The sequence below is a fragment of the Sebastes fasciatus genome, chromosome 9 (assembly GCF_043250625.1).
Source record: "Sebastes fasciatus isolate fSebFas1 chromosome 9, fSebFas1.pri, whole genome shotgun sequence".
NCBI classification, from domain to species: domain Eukaryota; kingdom Metazoa; phylum Chordata; class Actinopteri; order Perciformes; family Sebastidae; genus Sebastes; species Sebastes fasciatus.
In genome coordinates this window covers 18,167,235-18,188,343 of record NC_133803.1, presented here as the reverse complement: position 1 = coordinate 18,188,343, position 21,109 = coordinate 18,167,235, and the positions used below count along the sequence as shown (strand labels likewise).

General features: G+C 39.6%; 1 protein-coding gene across 3 annotated transcripts in view; it reads right to left on the bottom strand.

The window, feature by feature from the left end:
- The window catches only part of khdrbs2 (KH domain containing, RNA binding, signal transduction associated 2), an 86,794-nt gene that overhangs the window by 31,941 nt on the left and 33,744 nt on the right, over nucleotides 1-21,109 (bottom strand). For all 3 annotated transcript variants that reach the window (XR_012595229.1, XR_012595228.1, XM_074646368.1), the window contains exons 4-6: nucleotides 14,266-14,412; nucleotides 3,795-3,922; nucleotides 932-1,115 (exon numbers count right to left, since the gene is read on the bottom strand). Coding sequence is in view for 1 of the 3 variants with exons in the window: in XM_074646368.1 (XP_074502469.1) it covers nucleotides 932-1,115; nucleotides 3,795-3,922; nucleotides 14,266-14,412 (459 nt within the window). In the remaining 2 variants the exon portion in view is untranslated. The remainder of the gene's footprint in view (nucleotides 1-931; nucleotides 1,116-3,794; nucleotides 3,923-14,265; nucleotides 14,413-21,109) is intronic.

Genomic DNA, 21,109 nt, shown 5'->3' with positions numbered 1-21,109 from the left:
CAAAACTGTCAAAAGTGGCAATGGTGACAAGTAAGCTCAAGAGACAAAACACTCCTCTATAGGCAGCAAAGATACTTCAATGACTAAAAGAGGTAAATGTAAAACAGAATCGATGCATGATGCCGTGTGTACAAAACCTCAAATCTGAGCTAATTTTACTTTTGAACAGAACTAAAGAAAAGTAATGGACATAATTAATTGTGAATCATTGTTTAGTGCAATATTTATCTGGAAATCTGCACAGCAACATAAATCGGATGCCTTTGTTCCTAAATAACATAAATTAATTGTTAAAATAGAGTCATAAACTTCAAAAAACAGAATAATTATCTTTACAAATGATTAAGAAAAGCTGAAATACAGATAATTACGATTGTGATTACAAAAAATACTGTAATCTAAGACCATTTACATATAAATCACAAATGAAACATGTAATTTTTACTTTTTTTTCCTGTCATTTTGAAATACAGACAAAAAATTTAAAATTTCTTGAAAAAAAATGTAAAAAAAAATGTTTATTTTTTACAGTGTATGGTTTTAAAAAGTTTTGGGAAAAGGGGGAGAGAAAATGATCCCTGCACGCAACTGCGTTAGACTCAATGTACCCCATGATAACTTACTAACAAAAGATTCATTTAATGTATCCTGATCAACTTTTAAGTTTAATATTATGCAGATTTAAATGGAAACCAAGGGCTGCCTGTAGAAGATCCAAAATCATTCAAAAAAAGTTAATCACATAAAATAAATTGCAGTAATTTCCTGCTCGCCCTCATTTTTCAAGCATGTTTCCCTACCTCTCCGTGTAAAGCAAGACTCATCCAGATCACATGAAAGGGGGATTAAACCAAGTCTGATTTACACACAGTTCAAGTGAAATTATTATCAGCTATACTTTTTCAGTTTGTGCAAAGAGGATTGGACTTACATAGTCGTCGTATGATTCATGTGTGACTCCTAACAGCGGGGGCCTGTATCCTGCGCTCCCTGCTGCCCCCCTGGCTCTCGGGGCTTGTACCTCCCTCGTTAAAGCAGTCGTGGGAAGTTTGCTGTGCGTCGCTGCCGCCGTCCCCCGAGGCGCCGCTGCGCTCCTTCCTGTGCCTCTGTTCCCCCTGGTAAAGCAAACAAGCAGACAAACATGCCATCAATTTGCCTTAAGACTCTTACTTCACAACATTTAGAAATAAGCTGCAGTGATTTCAGTGGAAAAAGGGGAGTTAAGACATTAAGAAATCTGTTAAATCCCTCTTATCGCTGCATATGTGCAGGCTGCCTCGGTTGGTGGTTGTCGTACTGTGCGCTTGGGTGAAACACAAGATAAGCATAACCTCCGCTGGCACTGAGGTAGATCTTGCAATGATCAGAGGGCTCAAGAGTGTCACTTTGTGTCTTTCTCGGCTCTGCAAACATGCCTGTGGGATGCAGCGTGGTTCTTTCAATAACTAGATGAAGCAGTGCCTTCTATGTTTGTACAATATCACACCTCCATCTGCCTGAAGCTGCAGAATACACTCAGGTTGTAGATATACCAAAGACTTATTCAGCACTGTCCAGTAGAGAGACATTAAAGGCCAAAGGACATGGGCAGGCATGAGGAATTTAAAGTGGATTGTTTCTTTTATGGAGATGTGACCGTCCAGTAGCAGAACCACATGAACACCGCAGGGATTGAAGGGTGGATTTAGCATCGCAAAGCCGTCTATTGTCTGCTAACTTAGCATTTTAACAGCAGCATGATGTAGGTGGGCTAGGATACCCTTTCTTCCTCTGATACATCCTTCACTAGGTAGCAGCCCATTGTGATCCAAAAATACAGACACTCAAAGGGGAATTACTGGTGCATATTTTTCATGGAGATTTACAATAATCGCTTATCGTTGCGCCATAAGGAGGAAATCTAGGTAGGGAAGTGGTGGTGGTGACTTTAAATTGTGAGCGTCCTGTGTTACTGCAGGATTTAGCTCATCTATATGTGCTGCCTGAATTAGGCCAGGCTGTCAAGGCAAACTGTACCTGCATGGTTACTCCCGGGGGATCGCCACGGCTCAGGTAGATTACTGATAATTTGCTCTAAAAACGAACTTAAAAGGAGACTGGAAGAGGCGTTTCACACCAGCAGCTGCACGCATGGCTAAGCCAATCAAATGCTCTCTAGCATTTACGTTTTTTTCTCTTGCTGGTCCTGCCTGCATCCTAAAATCCCCTTGAGCGACAGACAGTACATGGAAATAGACTAATATTTGAGTTACGAAGAAGACATAACTGGAAAGAAATTGACTAAAACCCGAGATGGAAGAGAACTAAGAACCACCCAGTGAACCAATTAATCTGACAATTCACCATGAAGGCGGCTTCTTCCTTCTTCATTATTAAAATATGTATTTGTCATTCACAACACGCCACGCCAAGATTTAGTTTCAGAATGCAGGGAATAACAAATGTGTGGGGTTGACTACTTTTGGGTGATTGCAAAACAGATTTGAAAGAATACTTCTCTACCTGTGACAACAGTATAATATAAAAACATATCAATCTTTTCATGTTTGATTATATTGAGTAACAAAAACGGCTTTTGAGTTTGCATGTTTAGTAGGGCTGTCAATCGATTAAAATAATTAATCGTGATTAATCTCATGATTAATCGCAAATTAATTGCAAATTTTTTATCTGTTCAAAATGTACCTTAAAGGGAGATTTGTCAAGTGTTTAATACACTTATCAACATGGGAGTGGGTAAATATGCTTGCTTTATGCAAATATATGTACATATTTATTATTAGAAATCAATTAACAACACAAAACAATGACTAATATTGTCCAGAAACCCTCACAGGTACTGCATTTAGCAAAAAAAAAAACTCACCGTCAGCATTAAAAATATGGTCAAATCATAACATGGCAAACTGCAGCCCAACAAGCAACCACAGCTGTCAGTGTGTCAGTGTGCTGACTTGACTATGACTTGCCCCAAAACTGCATGTGATTATCATAAAGTGGGCATGTCTGTAAAGGGGAGACTCGTGGGTACCCATAAAACCCATTTACATTCACATATCTTGAGGTCAGAGGTCAAGGGACCCCTTTGAAAATGGCCATGCCCGTATTTCCTTGCCAAAATTTAGCGTACGTTTAGAGCATTATTTAGCCTCCTTTGCGACATGGTTGGTACCAATGGATTCCTTAGGTTTTTTAGTTTCATGTGATACCAGCATCTTCGCTCTAGCTTTAAAACTGAGCCCGCTACAACCTAGTTGTGTTAATGTGTTCAAGAAATTAGTGGCGTTAAAACAAATTTGCGTTAATGTGTTGTTATCGTGTTAACTTTGTTATCAGTTATGAATCTCGTAATATTTTTCCATAAAGATTCAGCATGAGGACAACACCAAAATAAGAGTTTCTGGGTGGCAGATGTCATTCTTGTACTTGTAAAGAAAATGATTTTCAGGGTAAAACAGTGTTAAAGGGAGCTTTATAATGTCTGAGAAAATAGCTCTGAGGATGTTGTTATTTTTAAGTATTCACCATTATGTGAACTGCAAGTACATACTGCATCTGTTAGAACAAATTATAACAAATACAAATTAAGTCTTAAACTGCAAGACAAAAAAAAAATTAAAAGTGTCTATTGAGGATGAATTTCAGCTCTTACAGCAGAAGTGCTTTTCACATTTTCTCAGAATTCTTTTATGATAATAGTAACCTTCAGAAAGTCTTAAGCCCTGATTATTGTATTGACTCAAATACTCAACTTCTTTCAGAGCCCTTTTCTTCTACACTATTTAGTACTTTACCCCGTGGATATTGTGGTCGCCGGTCGTGCACTCCTTCCTGGCGCACTCCTCCCTCTGCTCGACTCGTCGGAGCCGTTCAGCAGGGAGAGCTCTCTCAGTTGCTCCTGTCTGATCTCGTCGTTGTAGTCCTGCGGGAAACGAAATACAGCATGTCTCAAAAACAAGGACATTTGTCTTCCGACTGCAACAGATGCTCGCAACAGCAGCAAATGTCATCTGATCAAAATGATCTTGACACACACAGGAAACACATGGCGTCGCTGAGCGTTGAATACTCAATGAAGAATGTTTTCTTTTGGTTATGTTTGGACACAAAATGCAGGGGAGAGAGTAGTATTAGTACTATGTAGGAAAAGACCATAAATATTCTTTAAAAGAGCCGTGGATTCATTGTTAGCAGGAAGTTAGTATGATTACAAAAAGGGAAAACAAATTGGCTTCTGGATGGCAGAAAACAAAATAACCAACAAACAACATTTCCAATAATTTCCCAAACCTGTATTTTGAGAAGAAGGAGGACATAAAAGGGAAATTAAATTAAAAAAACCTACTTCTCACTTTAAAGCAACAGAGAAATATTCCTTATTTTGTCGGCACACACAGCCAGTAATTGACAGTTTCAACAACTTTGTGTGGAATAACTTATCTTGTGATTCTGAACCATTTTTCCTCAACCCGTTATCAAACATGATACGGATCATTACGCAGCAGATAAGGGAGTGGACAAAGCAATATTCATTATCTTGTCATTGCTGACAGATAAACAGGCTTATTTCTAAGAAACACATAAGCAAAGCCCACAAGATTTGATACCTCGGGCAAAATGTGTTTTTTTCATAATGACAACAAAGCAACCGGGGCCGCAACCAATTTCTTTTGGTCGTCAGTGTTTTTTTGACAGCCACGTTTTGTAACTTTGTTGTGTCTTTCTGACTGTATGACTGGGCGTCACGCTCTGAAAGGAGAGCGAGAAAAAACCTACATCAGCCAGAACAAATTAGAAAATAAATAGGAGTCATTACAGACAAGGTCAGACCAACAACTTAGACCCAGTTTGCAAGAATTAGTTTCCAGAAATGTGAGATCGTTTTTAGAGTAAAACAACAAGAAACAATTTCTCCTGGTCTCTATGAATGATTTCTCTTAAACCTTTTATGGTCTTTATAACATGGAGTGAATTGAATTTTTCTGTGAGCACTAATCCAACCATTGAATTAACTGCACATTGATTTATGAGATATGATTCTGTGGTAATAGGGCTGTGTATTGGCAAGAATCAGGTGATACAATACGTATCATGATACAGGGGTTACGATTCAATATAGTGTGATATATTGCGATACCGTAAGCAAGGCGATATATTGCAATTTTGTTTTTTTTTATCTAATTTTAGGATGCATAAAATCTGAGTAAAAAAAAAGTTAAACTAAGAGTTGCTTCATGATATGTATCGTATCGCCAGATTCTTGCCAATACGCAGCCCTATACCTTGTAGATATTACAATACATTTTGCAATGAAAGCAATGCTGTTGCAAAGCAGTGTATATGGTTTAGTAGTATTTTGAGTTCTGGTATTTTGCTGCTTTTGTCACACAGACCTGGCAACCCTGAGTGGGATCAGCATTTATCACAGTCCCGGTAACATCCACCATCATAGCACTACTTTTTGTGCAATCTGAGCCACTGTCTGCCACAAATCTTTGCATGTAAACTATTAATTAAAAATTGATACAATGTTTTTGAGAATCAATACAGTATCACAAAACATAATATCGTAAATCGTGATACTCAAGTGTATCGATATTTTCTTACACCCCTGATTGGTAAGTGAAGGACCATTAATGGGTGTGACGGCTCTGTGCGGGTGAGATTACAGCTCAGTATATTTCCATTATGTTACAGCAGTAAGCCCACCTTCACCACACTAAGTCATGAGGATATCACAGCAGAGAGTTTGCCCACTCTGTGATTTGCATAGTTTTGACACTGAATGTAATCAGAGCTTCAGCAAAAACCTATTATTAGATTTAAATTATTCTGCGTGAACGGCAAAAGTAGGAAAAACTCATTGTCTCAATGTGTAAAAACTTGTGTGGACTCGTTATGAGACGACAACTTTTGCAGCCAAAGTGCTGTCACACTCGTGGTGTAATCATTTTGTCAGGACCTTTTCCTCAACTCGATGAGTGATGGGTCTTTTCAGCATCAATTTATCAATATCTCAAAAAGGGTAAAGTCCTCCATTTAAAAAATGTTTTTTTGCTAATTGTTTTTTACTTCACTTGGATGTTTGTCCTTCACTTTGCAGAATGATTTTCAGTTTGACACTTGAAGGCTGTTATCACATTCATCTGCCGAAGAGGGAAAGCTCCTCTGTGGTTACCTTAAATCTGAGTGTAAGACGTGTGACATCACAACTAGTTTGGTAGCCATTGATTCAAATAATTTGTGAGAGTGTACAAGGGCGTAGAACATTATGATAGAAATATATGACAGCCATTCCCATGCTCTATTATGTCTCATAAATTGTTGCAGCATTTTTTGGGTTGATACCATTTGTTACACAGATTTGGGGCTAAATTTAACAATTTTTACCACTCGAGAACTCATAAAAATTATCAATAATCCCTTTAAAATACCACATTAAGACACCAAAACCTTGATGAACACTATAGAAAAAGCCATGCTGTGATTTAGTATCAAAAACTTTTAACATTTGGAGATTTCTGCAAGAATTGCATTTTTCGGTGATTGGATGGCGAGCACTTCCGTTCTGGAAACTGCTCAGAAACCCCCTTATTGTCAATAAACCCAGTATCTTCACTCTAGCTTTAAGACTGAGCCCACTACAGCTGCCTAAAGACAGTTATGCCGGGTTAAAGGTTCCCTGTGGAGTTTTTGACCACTATTAAAGCTATGGAGCAATGTTTTTATGTGTGGGTCCCCACTGTGCCAACAAAAGCAGTGAGGAAGAAGTCTGCAAGCCAGTAAACATGGATGTAAACAATGCAGGTTTCTAACTTAAGAAAAATCGTCCATGCAAATGTTTAATGAGGAAGGAAACACACTCAACAACACAAAGATACACACAATGGGTTTTGGTGAGTAGCACTGAACGTAAACAGAAACTTTGTTTGTTTACAAGAATACTCCGCAGGGCCCCTTTAAACTTTGCATATTCATAGATTATGCAAAATTTAATGAGAGAGAAGGAGTAGATATTTTTTAACTTTTTAATAGTTAAGTGAACTTTTTTGTGGGAAAAAAAACTATATCAGACAAATTATTTCAAGTATTTCTGTATGTCTTAAAACCTCACATACCGGTATTTTGATTTTCAACCATAGACAGTTTGATATTGTCCTACACAGAGGTTCAGTGATGCCAAATTATTCAAGGAAAATCGCAACATATTTTGTCACATGTAAGCATTAAATATTTTGAATATTGAATTGAATATGACATGCAACAAAGGTCCTCAGCTGGAACGAACCAGGGACATCAGGTTATGCTGTATTTGCATCTTAACAACTAGTCTACCACAGCGGCTCAAGAATTGCATATTCGTACACCTTGTACATGTCACGCCAAACTTCACCATCACTTTCCTGCCACGTTGTCCCAGCTCTCCATTGACAGTAATAGGATACGTGTCATACTGGGACCATATGATGAACAGATTTTGACTCTAACATGTCACAGCAGAAGAAGAGGCAAAAAAAATCCTCATGGTACATTTCCAAAACACTTGACACACCGCACACATGTGCTCCTCTTGTTAATGAATTAATAGGGCCTGCAGCGTTCTGACTGTTTGAAGGAGACTGGCAGGTTTTAATTGGAAAGCTGGCAGCTTATCCAAAGCACAACAAATCTGCCCGAGCTTGTAAAAGTTGACTGTTGACAGAGGCGTTAACACAAGTATACAGAGATAAACCCCACGCTAAGGCTTCATCGGGTCAGAATGTTTGCTCGCTGAGATTAATTCTGACCATGCATGACCTTGTACACACACACGATGCCCTTCACAGAGCCGAAGTTAGACTTTAAGGGGTCGGCACATGAAGCATGGCGATACCAATCCCTCTTGTGTTTGGGTCTACCTGCGACACGTCTCTGTTGCTGGCTGTGTTGACTGATTTCTTGCCTTATGCATTTTATCTATCTCATATCTCAGTGATACGAGTCTGTTGGCTGAAGGACCATTTATGACTGCTCCTATCCTTGGACATTTTTCTGGCAAAAATACCACATCAAAATGAATTCAGCACTTTTTTTTGGATAATCAATCTCAGTGGGAGAGATGTTGATCTCCTCTGGGACCTTGAGGGATCTAGTGACGTGATTTTACTGAGTAAATACATTTCTATAACAGAAACAAAATATGAACGAGATAAACTAACAAAGACATCAATTCGAGCTTGTGTCGCCTTTGTTGGATTACTAATGTGGTTAACTCAAAGTAGCTACAGGGGACTATTTGATCCATACTATTAATATCTCTATAATGAGATTATCACATATGAAGATGTCAGATGGATGTATGTCAGGAGATGCATTGGTTTATTTTGAGGACAGAGCTATGAATTCAGGAGTAATATAGAGCATATTCATAGATTCAGATTTATGGCACCCTGCGACGTGAATGAGCCAATTTCCAAGAGCTGACAAAATGTGCGTTGAAATGTATCTCGTGTTAGATCAGCTGCCGAAAAAGCTCTCACAAAGTGTCTCGTCTGCGGTGGCGGATGGGCAGAATTTAAGTGTGTGATACATCATGTTCTCTTTACACAGCAGAGGCACACAGGTCAGTTTGCAGGGACACAGAGTTTTACAAACACGCACTGATATTGCAAAAATTGCACCCTTGGACGATTAGTTTGTTTCAATTCCCCAAAAATGATTTCATCTGCGGCAACGTCCAAATACACACAAATGGGGTTGACTAATATTGTTACGTGCCACAATTTATTAAAATGTTTTAAAAGCAGTGGGAAAGGAGACTTCAAGGAAGTGCATAGTGATTGGATTGTTTTTAGGATGTGGTTTGCAATAAGACCAATGGTAAATTAAGATCTTATAGACCAAGGGTTCTCAAACTTTTTGGGACCAGGGACCCCTTAAAGGAGAGAAAATGTTCCAAGGACCCTCTCATAATCGTAACACCGATTAAGCATAATGCTTACTACCATTTGTACTCTTGGATGCCATTGGAACGATTTGTATTCTAATACTTCAGACCTGATGTCGCTGTCGCTCAATATAACTGTTTTCATATTTTCTCAATTTAGCTAGTTTGGTCTTAGCGTCACTTGACGATATGGACTGACTCAAATATTTCTGTAAGCTAAGCAGTAGGAACGGTTCGTTGCGCTCTGAGTGAAGTGAATGATCCATGACAGATTGACGTGATGTGTCACAATCATATTGGAGTTTCTATTACCCCAAAGCTAACGTGGATGGTAGTAATGGACACAATATGCTTGTTTTATTGGCGTAAATGGTCTCCATCTGGAGATATGCACTTTTTAATGATACAGCACAATTTAATAATTTATAGCAAATTATTTGGTGGACCCCCTGACTGAGTGCCACGGACCCCCACTTTGAGAATCACTGTTGTAGACAACATAAATTCCTACAGTGCACAGCACATGCCGTTTCTAAAGAAGGTCTGAAGAACCATCACAGTACATGCTGTCCTGCATAACAACCTACTGAAAGATGTTCTTATCCTTCCAAAGCACATCAGGCCAGTTAATCCAGAGGCACAGAAGCAGCTGCAGCAGCTGCTAATTTGCATCTTTGATATGATGTTTCTTAAGTTTTGTACGGCAGGTCCTTATGTGTTTCATTATGAGCTGCTCCAGGCAGTTCAGAACAAAAGAACTGGGTGTAGATCTGGACTGTAATTCTGTATTTGGTTATACCAAAAGTTTATATTTCTTGATGAATGTAATTAATTAATTGGACTTTGTGCTTGAGTGTTTTACTATATATTGTGGGTGGTTTGATAATAATGAGAATAATACATTTTATTTATAGAGAATAAACTGGACAGGATGGTGTAGTTGTTGCCCAGGGTGCAGGAAGGAGTGTGATGGTGGAGCAGGACGGTGAGGTAGGAGGGGAACTGGTTATGGAGGGCTTTGTGAGTGAGGAGAAGTACTTTGAATTGGATCCGTTGTGGGACAGGGAGCCAGTGGAGGCTCTGGAGGGACAGGGGTGATGTGATCACGGGAGCGGGAATGGGTGAGCAGATGGGCAGTTCTGGATGTACTGAAGTTTATTTACTTTGGATGATGACCTGTAAAGAATGCTGTTGCGGTAGTCGATTCTGGATGTGATGAAGGCATGAATCAGAGTTTCGGCAGCAGAGAAGGAGAGTAACGGGCTGAATACAGAGAAGAATCAGTGCTACTATTGAGGTCCTGATGCAGCAAAGCATAAGTGAACCACAGTGTGATACCACTACACCTGAGAATTGCATTTACTTTTATATAGTGCACTATTATAAAACCCAATCTGCTGGTATTGCATAGTAAAAAATGTGTACTTTCACGTGTCGAGTTCTTTCGAAGTGAGCTCAACACAAATTGCACCTCCCTCATTTCCACAGCAAAATTGGCCCTGCATTGTTAAGAACACCGGCACAGTCAAGCTGGATCTTTGCTGAAGATAATAATGCGGATAAGTGCTTGCCTCTGCAACACCAGGACAATCTTCCAGCCAATTAGACTGTTGTCAGGCTATTAGATAGGCGTTATCAGTCGCTATAAGCCCCATAGATGTGGGTCAATAGGGGCCTATTACACCCACTAGTAGGTGTAATCATCAATTCACATGGATCGACGAAAAAAAGGTATAAAAGAACACTTCAGCAACCTCTAGCGACCGTAGTAATTATGACATGAGCAGAAGCGGAAGTCGGGTGCTGTATTATAGACAGTGTGAAGCTCCATAAGGGGTGGAGGTCCGGGGCGATGGACGGTACAGAAAACACAGGGCTTTCACCAAGGAGACCAAAGTTCACATCACGTGTAAAACCAATGTTCGTAGTTATTTTAAAAACACAATGTTTTTCCCTAAACTTAAGAAGTTGTAGTTTAATTGCGTAAACCTAAAGAAGTTGTAGTTTTTTTGCCTAAACCTAAAGAAGTTGTAGTTTTGTTGCCTAAACCTAAAGAAGCCTTTTTGTTTGTGTTCAAAAAGACATTTTATTCAGTTTTACAACATGTTAGAACGTGTTGCTTTTAAGTTTCACTTTCATTTTTACAACGTAGTAGGTGTAGTAGGCCCCTAAAGACCCACATCGATGGTGCTTATAGCGACTGATAACGCCTATTTAATGGCCTGATAACAGTTGAATTGGGTGCATCTTCAGTGTTGGCTCATTCTCTTGGATCATATGCATCAAATAGATTCATTAAATTTAAACACAAAACAGTCCGTTTTAATAGCATGTACATTTGTGTTTGACTTGAAAACAAATTACTACCACATATCTTGTTCATGCATCTGTGTCACCCTCTGTCTGCCAAAATGCAGTTTGGCCTGAGATGAAGGCCACGAGCTCATCCAGCTGAGAGCAGGAGCTCCTGTCCTTCTCCAGTGCTTCTCGCTCTCAGCCTGGATATACACTGTTCTACTGATTAGGTTCCTGTTTGCTTTTTTTTTTCTTTTAGAGGGTGCATAACTGTGAGCTGACAGCACTGACAGCATTTCCGTAGTCAGATTTTGCTTCACGGCAGATCTGAGGACTCCACGTTCAGACAAGCTTTCTCTCCTCAATCGCCTCAGCGAGTGATGAAGCTCACTGTCAGACTAACTGTACTTCTTGGCAGCCCATTTGTTTTATTTCTGCTCAGGACTAAATGAATAACACAACATATACTAATTATGCGATTGGTGAAATTGGAATTCGTAATGGTCCCACCGCTTGTTCATGTGATTGTAATGTTTCAATAATTGTGATTTATATCAGAAGAAATGTGTGCACACCAAATCAGGAGGGTTTTCATCTTAGAAGAAATTAATATTATTTTTACCTGTTTGTAGATATGAGCTCAGTGGGAAGCAGGTTTTTAGTGAAGACATTTATTTTCAGACATCATGGGGGTGATGCCACATTAAAATGAATTTCACTTTGGGAGAAGATGGAGCACATTTGAGTTTTTGTGCAAAGATAGATGAGAGGAGAGAGGAGTACAAGTGAAGGGAAGAAATTACTGCGGCACAACTCACTCATCTCAGCTCACATGCTCTGGTACATACTAAGAATTTCAGCTGCAACCAGCAGTGTAAGTCACTTAACTACACGCGTGGCATTGTGGGAGCTACACGTCCTGCTGCATCGCTTTGAGTCGAGTTTGGTTTCTGAAGCGTAATGTCACACAAGCAGTGGCAGATTGGCCACTGGAGCAGTGCTAGTTTTCCTGGTGGGCCGGCACAGAGAAGCAATAGTGTTGCACACCAGCTGGCTCGAATCAGGCATGTTTGTAGCTGGATCATAAATTCAGTCCGTCTCTCCTCCTGGGCCAGCTTGTATTTGGTGCATTCTACATTTTACATGCTGAGCTGACAACAAACTGATGCCTTGGACATTAAAAAAAGTAATCCACTCAGACCATTTAGATTTGCTCTCCTCTAGCATTGCCGAACTCACGTTAGACAGTTTAAAACAAAATGGATCAAACGTGTTCTTCCTCCTTGTCAGACCTGGTGCCTACCTTACCTCCAATGCAATTCAAACATCTATCTACGTCCACTTCTTACATACAGACTATGTGTGTAATGCTAGTAGCAGCTAATGCAGCCTCGAGCCTCTAGCAGAGATGAGCTTCTGAGTTCTGCTAAGCTCACTTCTTTCTAAAAAGAAGTTGTAAAAGAAGTTGTAGTCTTCAGTTCCAACCAACCAACCTCACAAATTGCCTCAAGTGATATCACTTGAGGCAATCTATCAGACTTCACACAGCTCCCCGTGGAGCTAGTAGTAGTAGTACTTCCCAACACCAGTAAACAGACTTTGATGTGTAAAATCGGTAATAAACAAATTTACATTATTCTGCCTTTTGGAAATATAAGAGTTAAGTTGAATTTACAACATGTAGTTAAACCCATGCTGATTATTTTCAACCAAACCAGTCCCCACTAGCAATTCACTCGAAGTTGCACTCTGACAAAACATGTAACCATCTCCGTTAATACACTGTGCAGCACTAAAAACAAGATAAACAGCAGGACGCACTTACCACTCTCTACCCGAGGCGGGAAACATCTGTCACTATGGATACTGACAGATGCCTGTTGTGTTACATTATGTGCAGTTTACTTGCAAATCCATAAGATCCCCGAAGCAGCAAGCATGTGGTATAAAATAGATGGTAGGGTCTTTATTTTTTTAATGTTTTTTATTGACACTTGGACATAGCACAAGCTGAATTTAGGGACAAAGAGATGTTTTCCCCTTTTTGAACATCACTTAATATTCTGGAGTTTCATCCATACTCACTATGAAAAGACATTGTAAGGAAGGAAATGTAAGATCGGATTAAGTAGCAAGATATAACTTAAATTAATGTTTTCCCCACTCACTATTCATCACCCATCCTTTCAGTTTGGATTAGCATTTAAGATAATAAATCAGCATTGCAGGTTTTATTGTCCACTTCCACCTGCCACTAACTGTTTTCCCCCAAATATAACAGTAATTTCTAATGATTTTCATCCCTTTTGTCACTTAGTTAAATCTTACTGAATTTCTTCCTCGTCTGCTGGCAGATTTTCACAAAAGACAGTTTAGGCTTGACGACAGTTTGTGCTCATTGAATCAATGCACCTATTTAAAAAAACGAAATGTATTACAGCCAATCCTGTGTTAACACTAATTAGAAAACGCTGCTGCAATGTTATGAGAATCATTTGAAATACACAATACCTCCTCTTTTCTCAACGTACTGCAATGAAGCGAGAGCTGCCACTCTGCCAGCTATATATTTATATTCTTGGAAATACGTGTGTGGAAGTAAAGCATGCTTGTAAGAACATCATCTCCGTATAGGAAAAGAGCATGAACTCCATAAAGTAGACTCATGCAGCACAATTCGTCTATTAGGCTTGTCACATTTGCAAAGCCTGATTAATATTTACAGCTTAAACTCAGCAAGAGTACACAACATGCACATTAATTATTGCTAAGTTCTCCGGGCTATAAGTTGCTGGAGCCTTGCAAGTTTTTTCCATACTGCACTTTAATTGCTGAATACATTATTTTTCATTTGTAAGTAAGGGTGGTGTAAGGTATGGGTTGTGATGCAGAGAAAAACTTCACGCATATATATTATGTTAACAAACCCGGGAAACCGTAAACTCTTTGTGTTCATAGGCTTCGTGGGGAAATTATCAAGTCAGCAGGAATGACTGATGTTCATATACCGCACAGGAATGAAAATTAGGAAGTATTAAACTTACTGGAACTAGGAATTTTTTAATCTCCTCCAAGGCGTGACTCATGCGGGAATAGGCCTCTCCAGGTGGAGCGAAGACTTCAATTAAAACATGAAGATCATTACTCAGATGGGCGTATTTGGCCTCGCCGCTTTTCCTTAACTCTTCTTCCTGTGAAACAAAAAAGAGCAGACAGTGAAGGGTTTGTACTCATAAAAGAGAACCCAAAATACATGTTGTTTTAGTAATTACATTATTGCATAATGACGTGTGTTGAGGTATTCATTTGGAAGTCTTTACATTGTACTTTGCAGAGTGACAAAACAAAACGGGTAAAATGTGCTGATGTTGAATGATTTCATCTTCAGTAAATCTATATCACAACAATTAAATATATGATGGATAAAACACTTTTTTTGACATTTAATTGTATGAACATTTAATATTTTATTAATGACTAGAGACATTTTGGACTCATTTTTGTTGCCCTACGTAGTGAAGGTTGTCACTGAGAATGCTAGTGGCTCTGTGTGATTATACTTGTAGGCACCAGCAGTGGTTTGAGCTAAATACTAACGTCAGCATGCTAACATGCTGACATTAAGCAGGTTTATTACACAGCTTTGTTGAATACTCGATTCTGATTGGTCAATCCCGGCGTTCTACGGTCTGTTATTTCTTTATAGCAGACCGTTGCTATGTATAGCAGACCGTTGCTATGTATAGCAGACCGTTGCTATGGGCGCAGCTCTGATGCCGGACAAAGGTGTACCGTTTTTGTGTCAAATTATTGACTTCTTAAGTAAGTAGCCATGTAATAAGCGGGATAATGTACAGCCAGCAGGTCATTGTTGCGAAAGAAACCCCTTCGGGGCGATGAGAGACCGTGTCGGGGTGCGGCATCGCCCTGTCTGGGTTTCTTTCATAACAATGACCGGCTCACTGTACATTATCCCTTACATAATGTTTACCATTGCTGTGGCTTAATTCACATACTTCTGTACTTACACTTGCTATTTTGAGGTGCGTACGTTCACATTGAGAAGTATAGTAAAATGCAGTGCACTTAAAGTACCCAAATGTTGTTCTCAAAACGTTGTAAACGTTAAGTGCGGAACGCTGGACACTTCTCATCCTCAACGGTCGTCATATTTACTACTTAGAGGAAGGGGAGGGGCCACCAACCGATTTCAAACTAGGACAAGGAAGCTGGAGCAGTTGCGAATGAAACGGCGTACACCGAAGTATACAAATTTAAGTTATATGTGTGTTTTTTTCACTAAGTACCACTATATTGTAGTCGGATAGAAGCCATTATTGGCTTAATTTATCCGTCTGAATTGAATTACTGCCGTGTCTGTGACTGACTATGAAAAGTCAGGTGATCACCAAAGTCAGTAGGTTTCACCGTCCAGTTACATGAATTGAAAATTGAAAATTTCATGGCAATCCATCCAATAGTTGTTAAGATATTTCAGTCTGGACTAAAACCCGAACAGATTGACAATGTCACCCCTAGAGAGCCATGCTGCTGGCCAAATAAAGTATTCCTCCTCGAAAAATCATTTTGAGAATAAAATGGTTTTGCTTTGACACACAACTCCACATTTTTTTCCTCCATTCATCATAAGCATCTCTTGGAGAGACAGGCTGCAAACCCACAGTAACATTTATGATTTAGTTTCAAGACAAGGAGACACAATTACTACATTCATCACCAGGAAGACACTTAAACCACACACAAAAGCATTTCTGAATGACATGTGACCTTTTCCTCACTTGCGTAAGGAATAACTTAACTTCTAGAGAATGAATACTGCTCATCTGACAAAGAAAAAAAGACAAAAATAACAGACTAGATATTAGAGCTTGGTCATAGATTCTGGCACCAGGGATGCCGTTAGTGAATGTTTTTTTTTTTCGATATGAAATTGCATTTTGTGATTGGTTGTGAAGAAAGCTCTGCAGGCTCCGCTCCATAACAGCTCCCGGAAATGTTTAAATGGATTGACATCTTGTGATTCAGACATGACATATAGTTCAAGTTATTTTGATGGTCTGTAAATGAATTTGTGACCGCTTGTGCCAAATGGATTTGAGAAAAAAAAATCAATGGAAAAGAAAATTACAGAAATGGTGGACAAAAGGGACAAAAATTACACTGATACTGTATCAGAAAGTGATTCCACATACAGATTGAGGAGGGTCTTTACTTAGTGTTCAGACAGGCATACATACAGTCACCAACAGGCAAAAAAACACTAACGAGGTAACGAGGTGCAGCTGGGGAGGCAGCAAACTGATTAGCAGATGAGGGACAGGTGTGCACACCGAGGATGCATTGTGGACAGGTGAGGCATGACACGTTTGATAAATAAAACACAGAGATCCTTCTGTCTATGTGGCAGACAGAAGAGAAAAGAGAGGGAAAAGATGCAGGTGAGACAAACAGCAGGTGCAGCGTGATTTCTGTTACTGTGTTAATTCTAAGTTTACTCTCTCAACATCCCAGTAAACATTAGAATTGAGAATAAGTTTGGCAAGGTTTCCAGATTCTCTTTATCTAATTAGTAGTTCTGTCAAAGTTAACGCAATAATAACGTGTTAACGCAAATTCGTTTTAACGCCACTCATTTCTTTAACGCATTAACGCAACTTGCGATTTTTAGGTTGTAGCGAGCTCAATTTTAAAAGCTATACTGAATCATATGAAACTAGAGAATATAAGGAATCCGTTGGTAACAATCATGTCATACTAGCTTGTCGCAAAGGAGGCTAAAAAATGCCTTGAATTTACGCTAAATTTTGGCGAGGAAAAACTGTCATGGACATTTTCAAAGGGGTCCCTCGACCTCTGACCTCAAGATAAGTTAATGAAAATGGGTTCTATGGGTACCCACGAGTCTCCCCTTTACAGACATGCCCACTTTATGATAATCACATGCAGTTTGGGGCAAGTCATAGTCAAGTCAGCAGACTGACACACTGACAGCTGTTGTTGCCTGTTGGGCTTGAGGTTGCCATGTTATGATTTGAGCATATTTTTATGCTAAATGCAGTACCTGTGAGGGATTCTGGACAATATTTGTCATTGTTTTGTGTTGTTAATTGATTTCCAAAAATACATTGTCCAATGTGCTCCAGGCACTGTGGATGTTTGATGCGTTTCGTGACTTTCTCTCTCCCTCTGACCTGCTGTAAATTCCCCGTCAGAAAATTATGTGCACGTACACTTTGACTCTCACAAACACACTCAATAAAATCTATTCTAAGATAAATTATATCACTGGTACAGGGAATATAAAAAACATTCCCTAGTCTAAAATATGTTATTTTACTTTTTTCTCCACCACCATCTGGCGAGTGGCGACACCCTGAAATTATCTCGTGACCCCGATGGGGGTACCGACCTCCTAACTGTTTTAGTGTATCTCCACATTGTTCGGTTCAACCATACAACATCAGTCTTATAAATACTTAAAGCAAGAGAGATCCACAAGATAAAAGGTGAAAACGCAAAGAAATAAATTAGGAATGCAAAGAGGTGTTCAGTTTGGAATAGGAGGCATTGAGTTAAAGCAAGTCTACAAGAAGATACTCAAGTAAACAAAATACGTCAATCCAAGCTCTTAATGCAAACTGTTCCAAAGTCTGATGACAAGAAAAGCCCAATCAGCTTTCAATCTTAACTCGGGGCCCTGAGGGGCCCCTGCCTGGGGCTTCACTCTGGCTTCAAAGGCTTAAAAGATCTGTAATAGGCTATAGCTCGAGGCCAGTCCTAACTGTGTTTTAAAGGAACCAGTTAAATCGCAAAATCGATTCTACACTGAACAAATAATCGGAAGTGATGTCAAACCTGGAGTGGAGACGTTTTGTCTACTTGTATTAGTGTATCAGTTGGGTGTTTGAGTGCTTCGCTCAAGGACACCTTGATTGTGGCGGTTAAGAGAAGCGAGAGTGCCACTCATCCAGCCAAACTTTTGTCCTTGCATCACACGGCCGTTCTCTACCCTCTAGGAGAAATCAGCTTTAATTAAAAATCACTCCTAAAATTTCAGCAGGCGTCACATTCACTGTCAGAAAGCCTAAGTCATTATGGATCAGATCAAAAGTGGGCATGTGGGCGGACGATCGTGTCTCTGAGTAGTTTCAGTAGTTTGTCACTGAAACGTTTTGGAGAGTTTTACAGCAGGAGCAGCCCACACAGAGCTATACATACAAAACACATTCTCAATCTAACTCGTCACATACCGCCGCTTTGTCACGCCCTTGGCGTCACTTTAGGTTTAGGTGACAAAACCACTATAGTTAGGTTTAGGAAAGAACTACATGGTTGGGCTTAAAACTACTATGTTTGCACAGTGAAAATGACACTGAACGTTGTGAACACGGGACACGAACAAAGAGCTGATTGTAATGTCAAAGTAAAACTTAACGCACGGGACACCAATAGCTGTCTCCCGGATGAAAGCATTGTGTTTGTATTTTGACCCGCCCGCCGTTAGTGTGTCTCTTTCACTCTTTAAACTACGTCACCACACTCCCAGCGCACTTTCTTGGAGCGTTTACTGTTGCTGCGGATGGGTTTACATTATAGCTAATGGAACGCCCGGTGCGTTTCATACTAAAGGGTGCCGTGTGCAATGGTACCGAACGCCAGTGACCGTGACAAAGCCTCGGTATTTAACTCCCTGGAAATGAGAACAAATACATCAGTTACCATAACTGGAATATGCCTGTTTTTAATCAATCAGTATTATATGTTTGTACTGCTATAAGGACTTTAAGAACTAAACATTGCAGCGTTTTCTTTGGTACACAGTGAGAGGTTGAATGAGTACTCCTTGCTTTATCTGTTAACCAGGCTAATATCTGTGCACAAGGTGTTATATTGACCATATGGTCTAATATGTGGGTGGGCTGCTCTGATGCAAAATTCCTAAAACCTGAGATATTACCCTACGGCTAGACAGATGCACCCTACTGACAAACTGGATGAGACGGCAGACGTGTGATGACAACTTTAGCTTGTAATGGGACTTTTGCTATATCTGTACCACACTGCCTTGTGACCAGCTGCCTCGAGTGGCAGACAGCCTTTCGGTCACGACCTTTAGGTGTCAGTCTCATCACAGAGTCCTTCAGACTTGCCCAGACTGTACACAAAATCAATACGGCACACAGAAACACCGAGCTAAATCAGATCGTTATGTAGCCGGCTTTTGGTAAGAAACAACTTTAAGGAGTCTATTATTTTCCTTTGTGCTGCACACAGCACCATGAATCTCCCTTAGACTGAAACTAATAATACACCATGTTAGTGATAGTGGCACTTAGTAACTGATTTATTAAATAACACAAAGTCATATTGCATCCTGTCCTGTACAGTGCCGCATCACAACCTAAGCCCTGCATGCATGCAAATAAACTATTATTTTGCGTACATTTTATCACCTCTTTACTTTATTTTACACACTACCGAGACAAGTTAATGCAGCACATGAGTAAACTGAGAGGACTTAGTGGCAGGAAGCCAAAGTTTTAAATGAACTCTTGCACCGGCCAAGGCACTTTCAAAAATGTGATGGCAAAGAAACGTCTCAGTGCCTTCAGTTTTCGTAAGAGTGAAGACTTTCAGCCCCACAATTAGGTCTGAATGGAAATCGACGCGAAAAGGTATTACCGGTAATTTCTAATTACAAAGCCATACAGTTGTTGAAGTTATTAAGTTGACTTATACAAAAACTTAGTCATCCAGAAGATTGCATGGTTAAAATTGCACTTACAGGCACATTAATGTAAATCTATGATTGGATGCTGGAAAAGACTTATAACTACAGTATATAGCAATTACAGTAATAAACTACTGTACTTTCTTACTGCACCTGCTATACACGTCCAAGAAAACTGTGAAACTCCATCTGCTGAGGAAAACAATTACATGTACAATTAATTACATGACAACTCTCTATGCTGATTAGGATGAAAGCTGATTAAGATGAAAGCTCAAGAATAGCTGCTAAATGGACATTGAGGTGAGATTGTTCTCTGTACAAATGAACACTACACGGATATGTTTAAATCTGTAATAACTGATATTTTGACCACCTGAGGGCAGCTGAAACAAGTTGTGAACACAACATTGACATATAAACAGGAACACATTCATTTGGAGTTGTGTTTCTGGCCTCCTGATGAATATACGTAAGTCCACTATTCTGTCTCTTTTAGCTCCGTTTTTGGTCCCTACCAACTCATGAGGAAAACAGCTGCTTGATGCAGTTGAAAAGGATGCTATGAGAGCAATGTATCCTCATGAAACGTTTCGTATGATATCTTACAAAAAACTATTCCTCATTTTCATGCTTTTTCCTACAAATGTCCAGCAACACGTGTCAGTTTCCGCTTGTTACATGTATACAGTCTTTTCAAAATAAACTTCCGGCTTCACAGGAAACAACTTGGTTAGGTTTAGGCAACAAAAACGCCTCCCGACGCAGCGCTTTCTTCCGTCCTGGTTCACAATTACGTGGATTACATTTGAATGGATTTTGTGAGATGTATACGAATGACTGCATTACTTTTCGTAAGTATAGCTACGAACAGTGTATGAGAACATCCTGATGAGAGCGGGAAGAGTGAACCAAAACAGTAAAGCTGCAGGACGGACTGCTAAACAATGGGCTGAAACTGGCAATAAAGCTCTGTAAAGCCGAGTGGAGCTGTAGATTCGGGTGATAATTCTAAGAGGGAACTCTTTCACATTGTCATTTGATAAATTTTTATTATGAAACATATTGAATATAGCTCCTTTTGAAGTGGTTGTAAGAGCCACATTATTTCACCCTCAACATGTTCTTGACATATT